At 39.8% G+C, this 21,263-nt stretch overlaps 2 protein-coding genes across 3 annotated transcripts; one reads left to right on the top strand and one right to left on the bottom strand.

The window, feature by feature from the left end:
• The first annotated feature begins 9,592 nt into the window (after positions 1 to 9,592).
• Positions 9,593 to 17,067, top strand: LOC120711623 (5'-3' exoribonuclease 3-like). Of its 2 annotated transcripts, none has more exons than XM_039997210.1 (23): positions 9,593 to 9,934; positions 10,383 to 10,485; positions 10,644 to 10,720; positions 10,847 to 11,038; positions 11,164 to 11,283; positions 11,377 to 11,439; positions 11,669 to 11,815; positions 11,896 to 12,060; positions 12,237 to 12,314; positions 12,428 to 12,514; positions 13,092 to 13,355; positions 13,449 to 13,544; positions 13,863 to 13,958; positions 14,089 to 14,159; positions 14,276 to 14,404; positions 14,489 to 14,565; positions 14,663 to 14,703; positions 14,813 to 14,887; positions 14,984 to 15,141; positions 15,312 to 15,416; positions 15,500 to 15,575; positions 15,683 to 15,813; positions 15,896 to 17,067. In XM_039997210.1, the coding sequence occupies exons 1-23, from the start codon at positions 9,731 to 9,733 to the stop codon at positions 16,521 to 16,523; spliced, it is 3,183 nt and encodes a 1,060-aa protein (XP_039853144.1). In that variant the 5' UTR covers positions 9,593 to 9,730; the 3' UTR covers positions 16,524 to 17,067. The 2 variants fall into 2 exon arrangements, with proteins under 2 accessions (XP_039853144.1, XP_039853145.1); XM_039997211.1 differs by having other exon boundaries at positions 9,615 to 9,934; positions 15,683 to 15,789.
• Positions 17,068 to 17,599: 532 nt separating this feature from the next.
• Positions 17,600 to 20,856, bottom strand: LOC120711621 (CRIB domain-containing protein RIC10-like). Its single transcript, XM_039997208.1, has 5 exons — positions 19,722 to 20,856; positions 19,478 to 19,562; positions 19,256 to 19,359; positions 19,043 to 19,124; positions 17,600 to 18,015 (listed from the first exon to the last, which is right to left on the bottom strand). Exons 2-5 carry the CDS (start codon positions 19,533 to 19,535, stop codon positions 17,771 to 17,773), a joined length of 489 nt encoding a protein of 162 aa, XP_039853142.1. The 5' UTR covers positions 19,536 to 19,562; positions 19,722 to 20,856; the 3' UTR covers positions 17,600 to 17,770.
• Positions 20,857 to 21,263: the final 407 nt, after the last annotated feature.

Below are 21,263 nucleotides of genomic sequence, written 5' to 3'. Positions count from 1 at the left end.
AACGAATATTTGAAAAAATTTGACACCATTAGATTCATCGCAACTTGAAATATTTTTAGGAATTTTTTATTTTTTTGAATTCAAATTTGAATTTTGTATTTGGCCGGTTTGAAACCGGCCCAAACCGGAACCGGTCCGGACCGGTTAGACCGGTTACCACGGTAACCGGACCGGTTCCGATCGGTTTTTTTTAACCCTGTGCATGACAGCTTACTACTACTTCAAATATGACCTGTTTTTCTGTCTGGAAGTTTGGCTACTGCCAAATTTACAGTGCTGCTGCTTGGCTGTGTGCCTTAAAAATTTACAGGCAGGAATTGAGAGTTTTTGAAACCTGACGCTGCCGGTCATGTTGTTCATGTGAGTGGCAGATGCATGCATGGCGCCTCAAGGAGCTGGCCGTGAGAATTATTCGTCGAATTTCAGCCATGGTTTTTTTTTGTTTTATTAGTTCACTTGGTTTTCATAGTTTGCCGATACATTCTTATTAGAGTATTCCTACCTTATTTTTTGAAAAAATAAATATTCACCTAGAGCTTTACCTCTACACTACTCACGGTACGCTGCGGACTGCGGTTGACGACGGACAACATCATGAGCTGGACAGTACTATCCTCTGCCCACAACCGCAAGTTTTGGCTTCCGTGTTCAACTATTTTCCCAAGAGCATTGCTTTTTATAATTTAGACCCTAAATAAAATTGAAAACTTTCAAACTAAAGTGACGAAATTTCAACGCGTGGCTATGCAGATCCAATTTGAATAATTTTGCAACTCAAATCAGAAAACAAGACGCTTTTACATCTTGGTATGTATCCTTGGCGATGCACAAGTTTTGGCTAAGGTGGGTGCGATTAGGGTTGTGTGAGAAAAGAGGGGAAAATCATGATACAACTGTAAAACAAATATACAGACGGCCGAAAATGGTAAGAACGTAGGGGGAGCGATCTTGCTACGTGTGAAACCGAATGAATAGAGAAAAAGGAGCAAGTGGAAACTGACATCCAAAGTCTAAATGGAGAAAAGCTAAGTAATGGGCGAAAAGCAACCGACTTCCCATCGGACATGCACACGTGTGGCGCTCGTGAGAAGCGGTTAATAAATTAAGTATGTATGTTAATTTAATTGAATTCAATTGTAATAAATTCATATATGTTTTTGTGTCATAAGCTAATACTACCTCTGGTCATGGCACTTTGGACAAAAAAAATTTGAACTACATGCGAGTCAAAAATGATGTATGGAATGGCTATTTCAATGGCAGAACAGATGGTCCGGATGACTATTTCATTAATGAATCAATATTAGCCTATATATTTCATCGTTATGTGATTTTGCAGCTCAGTGATGTCATATAAGGTATGACCCTCAGTTTGGTAGTTGACAATATTTATGAAGCAAAAGGACTTCAAGGACTAAACTCCAAATTTTTGCAGCTACGATACAACACCTCGATTCGTATCGAAGACTGTAAATTCATTAAACATGAAAAAAATATTGAATGTTCAAATATATGCAAGTTTTTTCATCGCGAAACTTATAGTAGCTTTTCTTTATTTACTTACAATTTGAAAAATAATTTCATGTATCCAATCGAAACAGTAAAACTCTACTTTTCATTTATGTTCCTCGTTTATTTAGACTTGAGAAGATGCAAAACTTTAAAAATTCCTTGAGATAAGAAATCGCTGCATCAGACAAAAGAGAGAGCAAACCTATAGTATTTGCACATATCAGATAATAAAATGAGAATAACCATTTTTCTTTTGCTTGCTGAAAATTATGGGGCACCAGTGCTCATATAACATGATCAATAAGACTTTCCACTTCTAAACTATCAATAATGTACCAGTTTTTTCCTTTTCAAAATTATGAGTCTATAATGAAAAGGGAAATTTTGATCTCTATCGTAGCCCGTGTGTGTAAATACATAAATCATTATGTTTTATGTCGATATTACTAGCCGAAGTTCGAAGACTCCACGACTGCCCTAGCCCTGTCCTGTCACCACTTTTCGTCCACTGAAGGAGTATGTAGTACTGGACTACTTTTTTTTGAATAATTAGTACTGGACTACTGGTACCCTACGTAAGCTAGTAAGCATATACTTGCATAATTGTAACCTGATTGATGGGACAGATGCAGTAACTAACAGCCAAGTGTTCTTCTGTTGACTCGTCATCTAGAATTCAAATTATATTGAATATAGTCATTACTTCGTGTCAACTTGTGATAGTACTACATTAAACACAGTCTTATCTTTTTTTATTGACTTGATCAAGAGGATGACCTTATACATGCTTTTATTATGAACTTTGAGGTGGTCTAACACTACTAGACTATAGTAAGACTTCTTGGACTCAATTTATTAGTTTCATGGAATAAGTCAACTTCACGTTTGGATGATCAGGACTGGTACTATTTACTTGGCCTAATCATAGATGCATTCAAGAAGTGGCATATGGTTAATTACTCGTGTGGATTTTATTTCTAGATTATTCAATATTTAATTGTTCACCTATTGTTGTTTTCTTATTAGCGAAGGTCTCGAAGAGTAATCATTGTGTATTGATGCTCTGCATGTGTTGCTTCAAAATGAGAAAATCATACCCAATATACAGGTAGTAGATTGATATTATCACGAAAATGGAATCTAGTACTTTCTCTAGCCAGAAATAGGAACTTGGATACACTTTCATAGTCATCAAATGTGTACAGGAGTGCTACTATTGGAAAATAGTGCAAAACAAATAAATCAAAATTAATAATCTATGTGAAAATAACACATTTCTATTACTAATATATGCATAAATAAAAATGGAATAATATTTAGCATTAAAAAAGTTCTAAATAAGAAAAGCAAGGGGGCATGACACATTTATGTTGGGGAAGGTATATGAGAAACATGCCTTTTTTGTTTCTGGTAGAATCAGAGAAATATTTCTAGTATATATTTATCTTTGAATATCTAAATTGTTTGGTAGGGATTCTCTATTTCTCGTTTGGTAGGAATTTGCATGCTTCTAGTGAGAAATGGTATGGAGAATCCCTACCAATAAACGGGTCCTAAGCATCGAAGTAGTGAACACTGCAGAAGTGTGTTAGTAGCCATTCAGCATTAGATGTTGGATTGAAGTAGTGACATGCATGCATGAATTTATTTGGTGTTTTTAAGCATAAGTTAAGAGTCCTTCCCCTCTTGATAAGACCTCGACATGCATTGGTTGTAATAAGCCCATAATCCTTATAGCTAATCCACTTGAAATTGAAAACAACAATGGAGTTAATTAAGTGTAGATTCCATGCATGGCATGTTACTCGTCGACAATCCTCTCAATGGATTGATGTCTAAAAAAGTTTAGAGTTTCTATTGTTTAAACTAGGTATACAAAAAAAATTACAACTACCTTTAGTTGTAAAGTAAAGAAATTAAAAAAAATAAAATAAAACTACCATGGAAAATGTACATATATACACTATCCAGTTTTTGAAACATTTTATGCATATAGTACAAGGATAAAAGAGAACAGTGAGCAACAAAGGTGAAATTAAGAAAAACCAAAGTGAAGCAATTCAAGGTATTGTCCAAATATGTAGGCAATTGGACATTGCACAATAACACCCATGATGACAAAGTTTGGAGAAAATTGGAGAGATGTCCAATAGTTTGGCAAGAACGCGTAACTTAATATTTAGTCGAGAGAAAACTCTTGCTATCTAGCTTTTAATGATCTACATGCTGGTATATTTTGACCTCGTGATGGATCCTTAATGATTAGCCAATATGTGCTCACGTACAATTGGCTTATTTTGCCATTTGAACGTCCATCCTTTAAGCACACACACTTTGCAAAGGTTATGTGGTTACATATACATGTCTTTAATTTATTTGAAAGTATCGGAGTCTTGAATGATTACTAATTGTATTAGCTACAAAAATGATATATGGCCTCTAATTCATCGCATAGGTAGAACATGCACGACATCTTGTTTCCCATACAGTGAATACATGGATGCAACTACGCCATGTAGCTTTTGACTCCAAGTATTGGTATATGTCCTTTTCCGTAGTTGATGTGTAGACCAAAACATGCTGCGTAACCCCCACCCCCAGCCCCGCGCACGCGTCATGGTCAGAATGAGCCCCACAAACTCGTTATCAGCTCAAATGCCACTTGTATAACCCACTGTATTATTTCTCTAATGTAAGCTACAATTACTCCTAATAATAAGAGAAATTTTTACCATGATTGGAATAAATAAGGACCATTCATTGTGGTAAAATCAATGGATGAGATATAAGAATTAATTGACTTTTTCAATCTGTTCAGATTATGAAAAACCCTTTCTTCCAAAATTAATTTTTTAAATTCACATATCAAATCAACGGTCAGCAATACTCAATAAAAATATTTCGGAAGGTACTGGTACCTTCCAACCACTGTAAGTCTGTAACAAGCCTCAATAAACATTGACATAAAAATATTCATGACAGATATCAAATGTAGTGGAAGTACCTAGGTTTACTTTATTCTTTTAATTAATATTAAGGATATTTACCAATAAAACAAGACATTATGAGTTGGAATTATGAAACCCAGTCAATACTTTGAGTCAGCATCATGAATATATAATCATTTTTCTTTTGTTACAAAACCACACATGTTGGTGCCCTGCACACCATTCAAAATCAAACAAGTCTTGATCATCACTAATGCTACATTGACACTGATATTGATATGTGGGTCTCCATGTCCTTGGTATTAATGTGCTGGTTGATGTGGAAATACCAACTTCAATTCCCCATGATGCAAGGCTTCAATTCTCCTCTATAGCATCATGGTTCTTGCAATAATTGCTCGTATCACCTAGAGATAGATTAATAGGGAGCATTACATTGTGCATGGTTCATGATGTCTCACCATAAGGGATCAAACATTTAATTGTCCCTCTTCAAGATAAGTAGTACTCCTTGTGTTAATTGATGCGGAGTGCGTTTATTTCCATGTTTTTGTGCGTGCATGTTCCTTTTGGACTTGGAACAATCCATGATATAATTTGTGATATAATGGTGGTATATTAGTCATGAAAGAGTGTAGTTTCCAATATAATGGTGGTATATAGTCACTAAAGAGTATGTGTCTAGTGGACAACTACTCATGCATTAGAAAAGAGAGCTCATGATTCCTGTAGGCAAACAAGATAAAAATATTGAGATTTTACATATTATAAGCAGCATTTGATGTTTGTCATGGAATTGTTTCCATATTTTTTGAATAATTAAATTGGTTCCATATTAGTTGCTGCATATACTCCTTTTGTAACCCACGCATGTATGCCCAAGAGTATGTTGTAATAAAGCTAAGAGTCTAACTCATTTTCCTTCTGTAACCCGCGGATATATGCCCAAGATGGCGGATATATGCCCAAGATGGCTTGCCGCCCATATACTCCCTCCGGTTGTAAAGTAAGTCGTTTCAGAAACGACACGGTCTCCAAAAACAACTTTAACCACCATTTTTTACCATAAAAAATATAAAAATAGTCAATATATACTTTTATGAAACTGCATTTCAAAATGAATATACTTACATCACTTTCATATTTTCAAACTCAACCCAAAAGAATTTATTTATAGTCAAAGTTTAAAATATTTGACTTAAGACAAACTCAAAACGACTTCCTTCACAATACGGAGGGAGTATATACAATTTGAACACCTTCAATCATATTCCAGACATCATTTTGTAAGACAAAAAATTTGCCAAGTAGTTTCCTTTGTAAGACATCATTTTATAGTTAAATCCTGATAGATCATAAATGCCCGGAGACACATTATTATGGTCGTCCAAAATAAACTGCAGACATGCCATCATCATAATTGTTCCACTAGATTCATTTCAACTCCCGTTGAAACCACCATTAAATTTGCTGGTTTGTAAGAAGCATTTAAAATTAAATATTGTCCCTTTACCACTTCAATACTCCAAGCACCCCTCACACTTATTGGCTGCGCGCCAAAGATATAAATACCGCAGCATTGACATTGCAAAATGTTCATTTTGGTACATACATGCAATGCAAGATCCTCACTTACTACCCAGCGATATAAATTGAGTACATATGCCAAGAATCGGCGCGCGCTCGTGAGTCGTGGCCCCACGTGGGGCCGGTGCGCTGTTCATGCGGGTCCCACATACTATTCACATGGGACCCACGTGGGGCCCATGTACTATTCAGGCGGGACCCACGTTGGGCCCACGATTCTATTAACTTAGTCTCTTTATCTTAAAAAAATAATTTTCTTCCATTATTTGACAATACAAAATATATTTAACTACTTCCTACATATAAAAATAATAACTAAACTTTGTATACTACATTTACATGTGGTAGTTGTACTACTTCTTGGGTTTTGATTTCCCTCCGTAAACCCACAAAATATAATTAAATTGTTCATTCATTTCTAATCTTACTTTTTTCCTACTAAAGTAATTAAACTATACCTACTGACACAAAAAAAATCCTAAGGAAAAATTACCTGTACCGCTATACTACAATGCTTGAGATTGGCGCGCTCTCATACACAAAACTACTATGCCGCTTTACTGTAACTTTTAGATCCAACTCAATACATCAATACGATGTTGCTTCGAACATAGTAACGGATAATATCTTTCTATTAATATTTTAGGTCCACGTTTTTGGTATAAGCGCGCATAGCGCGCCAACCTCACTAGTTTGCATTTATACACGCAAACAAGTGTAACCTGAAGAAATTTGGGGTATTTGGATCTCGTGTTCGAACAGCTCTATTTATTTCTTTTGCTACCATTGCTTCATTCACAAGTCCAACCACCAAAATGCAAGTTGAGGATGCCTCCTAATTCCTAAACAAGATCTGAAAAATCTGAAGGGGCGGAAGATCTGATGATGGGAGTGCAGAACAACGTATTCTTCAGTCTGAACTGTATATTACGGTTAGGTTCATGTGCTCTGCAACCTGGTTACATCGAACAGCAGAAATAAAGAATTAACTTACTAATGTTCAGTAGTGATAGTGTGCCAGCCTAATTAAATCTGCCACCAGCAGCAATAAGGTGATGGACCTTTCAACTCAGCTTTAGGAGGATCATCAGGTCTGCAGAAAGTCATTTATTTGCGATAAGTATGATTAGGTCTGCGGTCAACTCTTGTCCTTGCTGCATGCGTATGGGGCATCACACCGTATCACTCTTGTTACAATTGAAAAAAAAAACAAATCATTTCCAATGAACTTCGATCCATTTGGTACACACACATACAAATTATTTTTTCAATGAAAAACAAATCATTTCCAATGAACAATTTGCAATGTTAAAGGCCGGAATTTTTCCTTTATATAAAAAACGAACAATTTGCAAGAAAGGGAGAAGGTGAAAACAAAAAAGCGCAAATTAAAATACGTACAGCAAGCAGGGGACATCGCGCATTTATTTTGGTATCGATGGTGCCTGTGTGGTTGGTTGATCAGCTGCTTCTACGACATGAGTGCCCGCGTCGCAGTTGTACGCCTGCACAAATACAGGAGGCAGCAGGTGCCAGCCTTGCCATGCCATGCATACATGTGGGTAGCTTCTTCTAATTGCCTCCATCAATCGTTAACTTTGCGTGATCATGGGGAAACACTTTTATTTGACAGCAGACATTATTGGAAAAAAATTATTTTTTCTGTTAGAAATAAGGTCTCTGTTTTGTCGTGGAGATAGTGATTACTATATGATCAGTGATATGTTGTGTCTGCTGCAGGCATGTAATGAGAATGTTTTTTTTTCAGGAGACAAATCTTTGACCAAACGCTCAAATAAAAGAGAAATCGTCTATAAGTGTACGTGAACAATGGGAAGTGAAGAATTGAATACGAAGGAAAGCTTATCAGAGTCTTTTTCAGGACCATATGAACAATAACGTGGCCTGCACCGGAGATTGGGCCATCAAGTACGACAACTAGCTTGTACCAGCAACACTAGAGCGTTGTCGTGGCATCATTTGCTCTTGCCGTGCATGACCGTAATCGTGTGTGATTCGAAATTCAAGACCGCCACAACGTATGTATGGTTTGGTGCTGATCTCCAACAACGTCCAATCTGACAAATTTACGCTTGATATAAATGATCCTAATAATCTGCAATCATTTGGACTGTCGAAACTACGAAGTTAGTAGCAGCGCAGTACTGATTGATCTTATCAATGCACCCTATTTTCTTATGAACAGTATCTTGGGGGCGCCACCTTCAGTCATCGACCGAAGGCTTGTGAACCCGGCGAGCAAGCAAACGAAGAAGTAGAGTGAAGGCTGACGGCGACCAGGCCTTCGCCTTGGTAGCGAAGGGTGTACCCAACCTTCACTCCGGAGGCGAAGGATGAACGCGCGAAGGTTGCTTCGGGGATGTTGCGAAGACCTCAAATGGTTGGGCGCGAGGAGCTCCGGAGTGACGCTGCCGACTGGGCTTCGGCGGTGGCGATGAAGGCTTCGCTCGGAGGTGATGACGTCTGCGGCCGGGCTCGCGGGACTGAGTTCGGGTCTAGCTAACGGCATGATGTAAAAATACGGGACTGTCCCAGGAATATTCTAAGAATCTAGCCGTTGAAGGGCATTACGACGTAAATTAGGAAGTTGGAAGGTGAACCGTCGCCTATAAATACCTATGTAATGAACATTGATGGGACATTGAATACAGAAAGAAAATATACCGGACGACCGTCCGAAGACATTCTCACTTCACTGTGTCCGATACGTCTTCGTACTGCGCATATTTCTGACTGTTCGTCCATTCCGGAGATACTCTCCACCAACACAGTAGACGATTTGGTACTCGCTCGATTCCCAAAAGAATGCAACTCCCACTTCCCGAGGAGTGAAACAATTTTAAATTTGATTAAATTTATACAAAATAATATTAATATTTATGTAATAAGTATCATTAGATTAATTATGTAATATGTTTGTATACTAAATCTATTTGGAGATATAACTGTTAGTAAATTTTTTATATAAATTTAGTCAAATTTAAAATTATTTGACTGTTCGAAATAATGCGAATTGCATTCTTTTAAGGACAGTGAGTATATACCAGCAGAGGTAGCTGGGCTACATGTTTAGCGACCTATGGTCAAATGCCCCGTAAAGTTGTACTCCTATTTACACTTTTTTAGAGGAGAAAGCTGTATTTACACTTGAAGCACTAGGCGTTGTTTCATTGATGCACTGCAACCAGAAGTCCAGAAGAGAGCAAGGGCCCACATAGAAAAGTAGGGTTCATCATCTGGGCCTCTCAGCAGCCACCTAGTTTTCTTGGGCCTTGCCAATTTGAGCCCATATCCAACGTCACAAGCCCAAACTAAGATACCCTCTCCCTTAACGAAACGGAGAAGAATATCCACCCATCATCCTCTGTCATTCTTGGCCCACCGACCCGATCACGTGCTCGTCAACGTTCGTCCTCGACGCGTCACGGAAAAAAAACACAAAACCCCCTGCTCCGCAGGGTCCAAACCGCAAAACCGCCTCCCCTCCCTCCCGAGATATTTCTGCCGCGCCGCCAAAAGCGCATATCCCCTCCTCGCCCCGCCGCCCCCGTGCGCGCGCGCTCCCCGCTACCCCGCCAGCCCAGCTAGGTCTCGCCTCGCGCGCCTCTTCCTGCCCGCGGCCGCCTCTAGGGTTAGGGTTCCGCGCCTCGGCGGCGGCGGAGATGGGCGTGCCGGCGTTCTACCGGTGGCTGGCGGAGAAGTACCCGATGGTGGTGGTGGACGTGGTGGAGGAGGAGCCCGTCGAGGTCGAGGGCGTCCGCGTGCCCGTCGACACCTCCAGGCCCAACCCCAACGGCCTCGAGTTCGACAACCTCTACCTCGACATGAACGGGATCATCCACCCCTGCTTCCACCCCGAGGACAGGGTACGTTCCCGCTCCCCTCTCGCTGCCTGCATCCCTCTCTCTCCCTGCTCTCCTCCTCCAGATGTGTCCGGCTCAGGCTGCTTAGTGCTCTGGCGCATCGTAGCGTACGAGCACGCGGTCTGTCTTTGCTCTGGGACGGTGCAATTCGGCGCCGCTGCTGTAAATATGCGGTGGATTTGTGCTTGGCTTGCTGTGTGTGAGAGCGGTGAGCTGCTGACTGAAGGAGGAGAGGTTTTGTTTGGGCTGATTCGTGAGCTTAACCTTGTGGTTAGCTGATTACTGCAGCGAAACGGGCTGCTGAATTGGGCCCCGTGTCAAGCATACATGTCTTGAGGAAACTGCTGTTTAATCGTTCAAAACTTCACATTAATTATGTGGTTTTAGTATTCGAATCCATTCTTCCGTAGACTTTGTACTTTAATCTGATATATCGTGTTCACTGCTACAGCCCTCCCCGACAACCTTTGCCGAGGTCTTCCAGTGCATGTTTGATTACATTGATAGGCTCTTCGTCATGGTTCGTCCTAGGAAACTTATGTACATGGCTATCGGTACGTTTTTCATGAATCTTTGTGCAGGTTACTCTGCTCCTACTATTTTTCCGTCCATCTATTATAATGCAATTAGGAATACACAGGGTAGTTACTCTTTTCCTGTTAGACTTTGTGACGCTGCTGAAATTGTTCTGAAGTGTATGCTGATTGTGCAGATGGTGTGGCTCCACGTGCTAAGATGAACCAGCAGCGTTCTAGGCGATTCAGAGCTGCAAAAGATGCATCTGATGCGGTCAGTATTTTGGTAGAATTATCTTCCTCTGTTCACTGTATGAGCATACACTGTCATTTCAATTTTTGGTTTTGGACAGTGTCAACCATTCTTAGTTGCACTCATTCAGCATTGTTCTATCTCCAGGCAGCAGAGGAAGAACGGTTGCGTGAAGAGTTTGAGAGGGAAGGGAGAAAGCTTCCTGCAAAACAGCAATCACAAACTTGTGATTCTAATGTTATTACTCCAGGAACAGGGTTTATGGCTGTTCTTTCAGTTGCTTTGCAGTACTACATCCATCTCAGATTGAATTACGATCCTGGATGGAAACAAATTAAAGTAAGTGCTATCTGTTGCTAATTCGAAGTCTGATTTTCGCACGCCTGCTTCGTTAGCATGTTCCATGATATTTTATTCTAGTTGATAAAAGATATGCACTGGAATGAGATTAAATCCTTTTGAAGGTTATTCTATCTGATGCCAATGTTCCTGGTGAAGGGGAACATAAAGTAATGTCGTATATTCGTGGTCAACGGAATCTCCCCGGATTTAATCCAAACACCCGCCATTGCTTGTACGGCCTGGTACGTTCTTTAAACTAAGTTCTGCATTTTTAGTTTGATTTCATCTCTTCTGTTGCTGTGCTAATGCAATGCCTGGTATGCTCACAAATGCAGGATGCAGACCTCATAATGTTAGCTTTAGCAACCCATGAAGTACACTTCTCTATATTGAGAGAGGTAAGCCTCCCTTCTCATATTTGAAATTTTACACTTTTCTTTGTAAACACATGTTGATGCCCTGTGGTAAGGGAACACTGATCTTCAATTTCTCCTGTAGTAATTGTTGCTTATTTTTTGTTTGTGTACTTAAGAAAACCATGTTTTACCTCTATCCATGGGCCGTTCATTACCATATTCTTTAAGATTTCCAGTTAAATATTATTTACATGCATTTTTGTGTTTGCAGGTAGTTTATACTCCTGGGCAGCAGGACAAATGTTTCTTATGTGGTCAGGTGGGACATCTTGCCGCTAACTGTGAAGGAAAGGCAAAAAGAAAAGGTGGGGAATATGATGAGAAAGGTGAAGCTATTGTTCCAAAGAAGCCATACCAGGTAATGATGCTCTGTTGCAATTTGTATTCTCTAAGGGTGATTTTTGTTTTTTATTGCTTCTTGACTTTGTGCCCTTGCAGTTCTTGAATATCTGGACCCTCCGGGAGTACTTAGAACATGAGTTCAGAATGCCAAATCCTCCTTTCAAGATTGACTTTGAACGCATCGTTGATGATTTCATCTTCATGTGCTTTTTTGTTGGCAATGATTTTCTTCCACATATGCCAACACTAGAGATCAGGGAGGTTGGTTTTCTGGTTTATTACTTGATTTTTACTAAATATCTACCTTTGCAGCTGGTAGCTATTAAATTATCATTTTCTTGCTACTAGGCATGATGTCTAGTTTTCTTCTTTCAAATTTACCAGGTTTAATTTCTGCTCCCTGTAACTGTTGTCACAATGCTGCCTTGTGTTTGCAGGGAGCTATAAATCTGTTAATGGCTGTGTACAAGAAAGAATTTCCTTCAATGGGTGGCTATTTGACAGATTCTTGCACGGTAATAGAAGTTAAATTCTATTGGAGGTGGTCCATAATGTCTTCTTAAGAAACTTACCTTTGATCACCATATACGCTTCAGCTATAACTTGTTATTTCTCTATCTTGTTGTAGCCGGATCTGAACAGAGTTGAACACTTCATTCAAGCAGTGGGCTCTTACGAGGATAAAATATTTCAGAAAAGGGCTCGTTTGCATCAGGTACCCAAGGATCACTGAATTTTAGTTCTTTATTTAAAATTTATTGAATATGCCTAGAAATGATACTATACACAGAGCACAATTTTTTTGGTTGGCATTTTTTACTTTTTATCAACTTTCTGTTGTGTGCTCATGTTGGTGAGTGGCAACAATTATTTTTTTCTTTGATGAAAAGCAAAGCAAATATGTCCCTATTTGCAATTGGTTCAATTCACTACATGTACTTAGCTTTTTCTTGTGGCCTGGTGGTACAACACAATGGCTTTGGTTATCATGGGTTTAAGTCTCCATTTCATTTATGATTTATGATTGTATTGGTTTCATATAGTTTGCATCTTGTTGCGTGCAATGTAGATGTTGGATGCAATGAACACAATTAAAGAAAACTTTCTGTTCAAAGGGTACTTTACCATTTTCTTAATTCTTACATGGAATGAAATGTTTATCTGAAGTATAATATCAGTGTTATAAATATACATCAAATATGCCTGCTTGAATTGGTTAAAATTTTTTAAAGAAACATTTTTTAAAAAATATTTGGAAGTTTTTTTAAAAGGTTATCTAATATGGTACTCAGCGTCAAGCGGAAAGAATAAAACGGGAAAAGGCCCAAGCAAAGCGTGGTGATGATCTGGATCCCCATGTCAGAGATGATCTTATTGTACCTGTTGCAAATTTTCGAGGATCTCGCCTTGCATCTGGGGCAGTACCATCACCATATGAACAGAACGGAGCTCATAGAGAAAGGAACAGCCAACCTCAGAAAGCTGCACGAATATCATCATCAGGTTCCAGCATTGCTGCTGCAATTGTTGAGGCTGAAAATGATCTTGAAGCACAGGTAGTTCATTCCCTGGCTCTGTTTTGGAAGATGTTATAAACATTTTGGAAGAAGTACTTCCTTAATCTTATTTTCCTGCTGTATGTATACTAGGAGCGTGAAAACAAAGAAGACTTGAAGTCAAGGCTTAAAGATGCTATTCGTGAGAAATCAGATGTCTTCAATTCTGAAAATCCCGAGGAGGACAAGGTATGCACCAAACATATCCCACTATGTCCACTATGTTTTGTATGGTCAATTGACCGATTGCAAATATTGTGGTACTCATAATTTGCTAACATTTGAGTTTCTAGATTTGAATCAGTACAGCATATATTTTGAAACCTAAACGATTGAAGCAATATATTTAGTTAGTACTGTCTACTTGCCATGGTTTGACCTCTAGTTTCTGCAGTTTAAAATGTTATAAACATAGCATATAATTTCTGATTGTTGTGGCCTGGCCCATAGTATTGGTGCATTTCAAAGGCTTCAAAATGACACATTATTTATATTATTTATGTTCAGGTAAAACTTGGAGAACCGGGATGGAGAGATAGGTACTATGAAGAGAAGTTTGGAGCAAGAACATCTGACCAGATGGAAGAAATACGTAGGGATGTTGTAAGTTTATTTGATACAGTATTTCCATAACACCTATTTGTGCTTGATAAAATATTCTATTTGATTTTGTGAGTATATAAGTTTTCTAGTTTTACACTATCTTACATTTAATGTGCTTATCCATCTTTAGGCTCTCAAATATACTGAAGGTTTGTGTTGGGTAATGCATTATTACTATGAAGGGGTCTGCTCATGGCAATGGTAATTTGCTTGATCTGGTTGGGGGCAATTATGTGAAATAATGAAATAGTTATTTGTAAAGCAGCTGTACATTTTACTGGGATATTCTAAATTTGTCTTACTACATCTATATGTAGGTTTTACCCTTATCATTATGCGCCTTTTGCTTCGGATTTAAGGAATTTGAGTCAGCTCAATATAACTTTCGAACTTGGGTCGCCATTCAAGCCATTTGATCAGCTTATGGGAGTTTTCCCTGCTGCAAGGTGAATATGCTAAGATTGTATTTCTTTTGTCTTAGGTTATTTATCATTTGCTTTTTGTCATTGGTTGCTACATTTCATTTTCAGTGCTCATGCACTCCCTCTACAGTACCGGCAGCTGATGACAGATCCAAATTCACCAATAATCGACTTTTATCCAACTGGTATGCTGATTTTGTGAACATACGAAATGAACTATAGTATAAGACCCTCTCTTAAGCTAAGATATTTCCCATCTCTGTTTTCCCGTTGACTATGCAGATTTTGAGGTAGATATGAATGGGAAGAGATTCTCTTGGCAGGTACTTGACAGAGCATAATCATATGTCATACATCGGCCATGTCTAACTAAATGTCCTAGGATAATATATTTTTTATCTGCCGTGACTGAAAACAATGCGTACTTCACAGGGAATAGCAAAACTGCCCTTTATTGATGAAGATCGGTTGCTGGCTGAGATTAAAAAGGTCGAGCATACTTTGACGGTACGAAATTGAAGCAGTTTCTTGTGCATATATGCTTGCAAGTCATATGACATAAAAAATATTATCTAAGATTTACATCTCTCATCTTTTGCGTAGCCTGAAGAAGCAAGGAGAAACAGTACAATGTGCAATATGCTTTTTGTGAATGGCTCCCATCCACTTTCGCCTTATATTTACTCTCTCAACAGCAAATTTGGGAATACGCCAAACAAAGACCTCATTGAAATCAAAGAAAAGCTCGACCCTTCACCTAGGTTAGCTAAGCTTTTCTGGATTCTGGATCAATTGACCATTACTAGATGTAACTGAACCAAATCTACCTGCCTTCTTATCTTCGTTAAAAATATGTCTGCTTACTATACGATTTTGCCGAGAAGTTCATGAGTGAGTTGTCTAACGCTGCTGCTCTTGTTTTTTGATATAGTGGAGGAATGAATGGTTACATTGCACTTTGTGCTGGGGATCCATCCCCTCCTGTATTCAGATCTCCTGTAGATGAACTGGAGGATATTATGGACAATCAAGTGATGTAAGCTTCATTGCTTTTGCCCAGTATCACTAATACGATTTTTACGCGATCTAATTAGTGAGAGTGACATTTCCCTTAACCAGATGCTCAGTCTACAAGCTTCCAGATCCTCACAAGCATATCGCCCGTCCACCTGCTGGTGTTATAGTACCAAAGAAGGTACACAACTTTGTAGAATCAACATTGCTTATCAGACATACAAGAATTGCCCTTCAATGATAATTTGTTCGCATTAATTAAAGCTTTGTGTTTGATCAAATCTGCAGAATGTTGAAGCCGGTGATCTGAAACCACCACCGGTGTTGTGGCATGAAGATAGTGGTAGAAGGCCTCATGATAACAACAACCGGAGGCATCATGATAACAACAACCGGAGGCATCATGATAACAACAACCGGTACCACCTATTTCCCTAATTTTACCATATCTGCAGCAGCATTGAAAATACACGCCTACTTAGTACTTATGAAATGGTCCAGGCAAAACCCAGCAGGAGCTCTATCTGGTCGCCAACTTGGGGAGGCTGCCCGTCGACTTGTTGTAAACAGCTTGAATGTTCGGGGTGGTGGGCCACACAATGCCCTGTCTATGCCATATCAAACGATAATGAATGGTACAAACTATTCAAACGGAATGCACCATATGGGCAATCAGGGAGTGCCACCAAGGTTTGAACAGCCTGCTGGACATTCTGGCTGGCATGTTCCTAGTGATAACATGACCAATGGTCAAGCAGCATATGGTCATCAGCATGAAAGGGCAGGGCCTTCACGGCATGAACGAGATAACCGTGGAAGGCAACACTACCACCCATATGCTAGAGATAACCAACATGATTCTAGAGGAAGAGTTCCACCACCACCCGGATACCATCAAAGCCATGGCAACTCGCATCCTGCTGCTCCCTCAGCAGGTCCTGGGCGGTACGGGCAACCCCCACCAGCATATGGTGGGGGTTACCAGCGAGCACCATATGGAGCACAACAGTGGCAGCAGCGGCCTTATGGAGGTGGGGCACCTCCCACAAGGCCGAACTCCCAGCAATCACAGAACCGTTATGGCACCTTAGATAGAGGTTCTAACAAGAGGCCCTCAAGTCATGGCTGATATTAGTCCCTAACACCATAGGGCCTTATTGAATAGAGGGGTAATAGAGTGGATTTAAATCCAAACAACCCCTTCATAGCCCTGTTCTTGTTTTTTTTAATCACCAAGCAATGCCCTCATCCAAACAATCCCATGTACTGTTATAGTTCTGTTCTTGTTGTTGGTAAAACTTCTCAAGTATCATGAAGGACGTTGGTGTACCCACCATAGGCACTCAGCTTTATGAGTGAACGACTACAAGGTTCAAGGTTCGAGGTTTGACTTATTAAGCACTCCAAGGAGCACATGTTGTTGTATATTAGCAGTATTGTCAGACCATCAGCAACTGGTGGCTTCGCCTGTTCTTTCATTTGTGGTTCGTTTATTCAGGGTAAGCATCCTCAGGGTTGCTTAGATAGATTGGTTTAAAAGTTTTGAACTGAGTTGATAGCGTTTGTACCGTAAGCTTATACACTTTTTGATGATGGATATATCCATAATCATGTATCTGGTTCCTAGATGGCAGTAATATAAGTGTGATATCTATCATTGCTGTTTGTCCTTTGAAGTTTGTGTCTTATTATGTGACTGGCAGATTTATTGTACTTGGATTACAGTTAACGACTGAAAACATGCACTAGTTTAGCATACCAGACTTAACAAATGCTAAGTGCTGAAGATTTAAGATTGGCAGACTGCCTCGGCATCGCAACTAGTGTTGTTTACATGTAATCATCAAATTAGTTGTGGTATTTGAATATGGGACTATCATTGTTTGTTTCGTTTCGTTATGGGGAACCAGATGGATAAGCCAGCTGATTAATTGGAGTTCATCTTTTATTCTGGAATTGTACTTGCATTTGCAAGACCATACCATATCGATGTGGTAATCGTGCATAATTCTTGGCATTGTAACCTCGTCTATTTTGAACTCACTTCTGCATCTACTGACTAAATTATGAGCAAAACTTCCCCAGACTTATCTGAGGAACCACGGTACTGCCTCGTGCAATATCTCTTGAAGGGAATTTCATGGAGGCTCAGGGTACATCGCCTCATCGAGAACTGTAAATTTCTGTTACCTTTTTTGTGTTAAATTGGAAAGAATAAAACAATTCATACTTATAATCACCCACTTAACATAAAGAGTTAAAAAGAATCAGTCTTGTTTCAATCTCAATGGAATACGGGAGGATAGTTTTAGTCTCAGAAGTCAGAACCCTGACGTCCTACTTTACCTTCGCCAAAGCTCATCTGAACAAAATGGTCTATACAGTCTGGATTTCAGGTTGCTTGTCATTGGCACCAATAGTGTTAGCGGTAGATGAAAATGAGCTTTTGGACCTTGATCTTGATGACCTTGAGGATCTCGCGGATGCCCTCGGAGAACCAGTCTTGGATTTCTTCCTTGATTTCCTGGGTGGCTTTGGTATGTCAGGGTATGGGGTTGCTTCTTGATTGGGATTTTCCGGGAAAATGCCGAAGGGTGATATATCACGAGGCTCCTCAAAATCTGTAAAGAAAAAAAAGAGAGAAAAACTTAGCAAATCAGTGACAAACATAAGAAGTAGAATATGAAAATGCTTCATGAGGCATTGTGGCTTCACATGGAACAATATGTGGAGGGAGACCATGAACAATATGTGGCTTCACATGGAACACAACTTAGTATCTCATAATTTCACTCCATGATGCACCTCCACTTATTCTTAATCTTCCATTCACGATTTGGCATCAAATTGCAATGGATCTGTTAGTTGGGAACATTGGAATCTCTTTATTTAATTACATAGAGCATATGGGGCTTCACATGGAACACAACTTAGTGGATGACATGTTATCAAGTTTGACCAGCTGCAGTTCAGCAGGAGTTTTATTTATATTTTGAAGCAAGTTTGGTCACCCACGAAATATGATCTGAGTTATTTTGGTTAAATGAATTGCTGAAAGATGTTTATTGAGGAAAATTATTTGAATACCCTCTGATCATCTAATGATGTAGTTTATCACATTTCATACAAGGATTATCAGTAAGTCCATTCACGTTGAGAACCTCAACTTTCAGTTATTAGTCAAAATTTTCACTAAATGGAAATGATGGAAATGTGTGAATATGTGATGTTAGAGACAAATATCTAGGGAAAGAGTCAATAATGTTCATAAAAGGCATTCTCTCAAGGGTATTAGTTAGATCCGTATGGACCAAACCTTATTGTTTAGTCATAATAAGTTGCATCGATCCCAGCTCCACCAACCACACAAGATGCTGTAGGCAGTTGAAAGACAAAAAACAATTTGCTAGAACTCCGAGTCTGCTCCTTGATGGATCACGATTCAACTATTCGTGAACCAAGATTGCTATCTAAAAATGGCAACATGAGAGCACATTCCTAGGATAAACAAATGCACATTCCTTCCCCATACGCCCATCGCCACTAAACAAATATTCCTCACTAAAGAAATCAGAAAAAAAAATTTGGATCGACCATACATGCCCACCACTATTGCAGCAACTAATGAACAGGAGACCTGAAAATCACCTTGAGAAGCCCAGGAGGTTCGTGCCGACGGTCCAATGCTGCTCAGTGACGAGAAGTCCGGTGACCCATTCATGTCATTCATCTGCGAAGAAATTAGGAATTTATTACCATCTTTGAACTGATCATGACTAGTGGAGCAACTTTGCAATGGTAAGGGGAAAACAAGAGTTGCAGCATTGTTTGGAATTATGAATTTTGCAATGTATTATGTACCCAGCTAGGAGAAGCTGTTCTCCCTGTTGGGCTGTCCCAACCTATGTGCGCAACATGTTTCACATCAGTGGGATGACCGATCTCCATCTGATGCTCCTTGACCACTGAACGAAAGGAAGTTGAACTTTCAAGATTTTCTGGAAATCATCACATATCCATGCATATTTTCTTTTTGTATGAAAACACGCCAAAAAGCCGCACATGTTGATGCTGATTACATACCGAAGATCTGAGAAATGACCTTGAGGCCCTTGAATACGCCTTTCATCTTGTACGCCATTGGTAGATGTGAACAAGAACGAACCCTCTGGACACAAATGCAAAGAAAGCAGCAAATGTGAAGCAAAAAAGATCTCTGGTTTCGTAACTGCTTTTGTTTCTAAAAGTTTTTTTTTCAAGAGATGTACGCAGTTGATAGAAGATTTATAACCAAAAAAGCAATTTATGGGTTGAGTAATGCACATACCTAAAGGTAGAAGATGATGGTGTTGATACTCTTCTTGGATGCACCAATGGAATTACTTGGAGTATGCAACGGTCCCACCACCTCCCATCCTCCCCTCTATTATGACATGAGCAACATCCACGGGAGGACTGCATCTGTTGGGACTTATATCGTTGGCAGCAGGGAATGGAATAAAGAAACCAGAAGAGTAAGTTTCTATGATTGCACCCCCCATCCTCTAATATTAAAATAATAACTAGGTTAACCCTTCTCTTAGATATGGCCGGAAGGATCAGAACATGTCGCTAGCTAGTCTTTTGACCTGAAGAAAAATATTTGTAAAGAGTAGTGCCTGTTTCAGTGGATCTAAACACGGGAAGCTGTATTCCAAATTTTCATCACAGTACCTAGAAAACTAGCACCGTTAACTGTAATCAGAATTCATACCGAGAACTTCAGTTATACGCCAAATAACATGGTATACTTGTGTTATTAAAAAAAAAAGAAAACAGAGTAACTCCCGGTCAAGTGTTTTTTGCCCTAATGAAACGAAAGAGGCTTTGTAATTTGAAAACGGATGGGGTACTTGGTAATTAGTTTTCATTGTGAGGATGTGGCAAGCTAGGACACCATCTATACACGCATTCTCCATGTCATCTAGAGAAAATACATCAGAAAAGTCGAACTGTTCCTCGAATAGAATAGGATATGAAACTTCGACTTTTTAACCCTGTTTCATTTTATAATAATAATAATTTTCTTAGATTTTCCGAGAGGCAAGGGGGGCAAAGGCATCGTCGGTAGTTGCCGTGGCACCCTGTTTTTGCTGGGGAATGCAAATAAAATGGGCAGAATCTGATTTCTTCCCCTGTTTATGGGCTAGCTGCTGTCTCACGGACACAGCTAAGAATCTAACGGAGCAGCAGATTATGTTAAGCATGAGATGCAGCCACGTTGAGGAACAGGCCCTGTGAATCAGTCAAGAGCCGCGTTTTTGGATGTTTCCGGATCTGAGAAGTGAGAACCGACGGAAAAATGTTTCTGATATTAATTCTGTCATTCTGTGCGAGATGATTGGCACGCAAACACAACTGGTTGTGTACTACACGGTTTAACATAGTTTTACACTGAGCATGGAAAAAACTTCTCTTTCTTTCTTTCTTTCTTTCTTTCTTTCTGTTAGATGTATATACATCCCTATGTATTTTCTCTCTTGTATTGGGTGCTTTATGCACATTTGTAGCATCATATCTGCCCCTTTGTCGGCTGTGGCATTGCAATAGGGTTGAGTTGCTCATTCCTAACATGGTATCACAGCCTAGGGTTTAAAATCCACCGTCTCCGGCGAGCCGCCGGCGAGTCGCCGGTGAGCCTCCACCGCCGGCCGGCGAAGGCAGCTCCACCATCTTCTTCCCTCCCCACTCCTCCCTTCTCCACGCGCCGCCCGCATCTGCTGTGCGGCCGCGCGCCTCCTGCTTCGCGCAGTCCCGAGGTTCGTGCGGCCCCGCGGCTCGCGCGGCCCCACTGCTCGCGCGCCGCTTCGTGGCTCCCGCCGCCGCGCAC

This window comes from Panicum virgatum, chromosome 6K, assembly GCF_016808335.1.
Source record: "Panicum virgatum strain AP13 chromosome 6K, P.virgatum_v5, whole genome shotgun sequence".
Lineage (NCBI taxonomy): Eukaryota > Viridiplantae > Streptophyta > Magnoliopsida > Poales > Poaceae > Panicum > Panicum virgatum.
Note: the sequence above shows the minus strand (reverse complement) of the source record. Positions and strands in the feature narration are given on the sequence as shown.

Bases quoted from the DNA above. Each gene is read 5' to 3' on its own strand.
- LOC120711623 (XM_039997210.1), top strand. From the start codon at position 9,731: ATGGGCGTGCCGGCGTTCTACCGGTGGCTGGCGGAGAAGTACCCGATG. The intron at 13,356-13,448 runs GTAGTTCATTCC...TATGTATACTAG, and splicing joins AAAATGATCTTGAAGCACAG to GAGCGTGAAAACAAAGAAGA. The intron at 13,959-14,088 runs GTAAGTTTATTT...ATCCATCTTTAG, and splicing joins AAGAAATACGTAGGGATGTT to GCTCTCAAATATACTGAAGG.
- LOC120711621 (XM_039997208.1), bottom strand. From the start codon at position 19,535: ATGGCGTACAAGATGAAAGGCGTATTCAAGGGCCTCAAGGTCATTTCT. The intron at 19,360-19,477 runs GTATGTAATCAG...CCTTTCGTTCAG, and splicing joins GGTCATTTCTCAGATCTTCG to TGGTCAAGGAGCATCAGATG. The intron at 18,016-19,042 runs GTGATTTTCAGG...TTTTCTTTACAG, and splicing joins AACCTCCTGGGCTTCTCAAG to ATTTTGAGGAGCCTCGTGAT.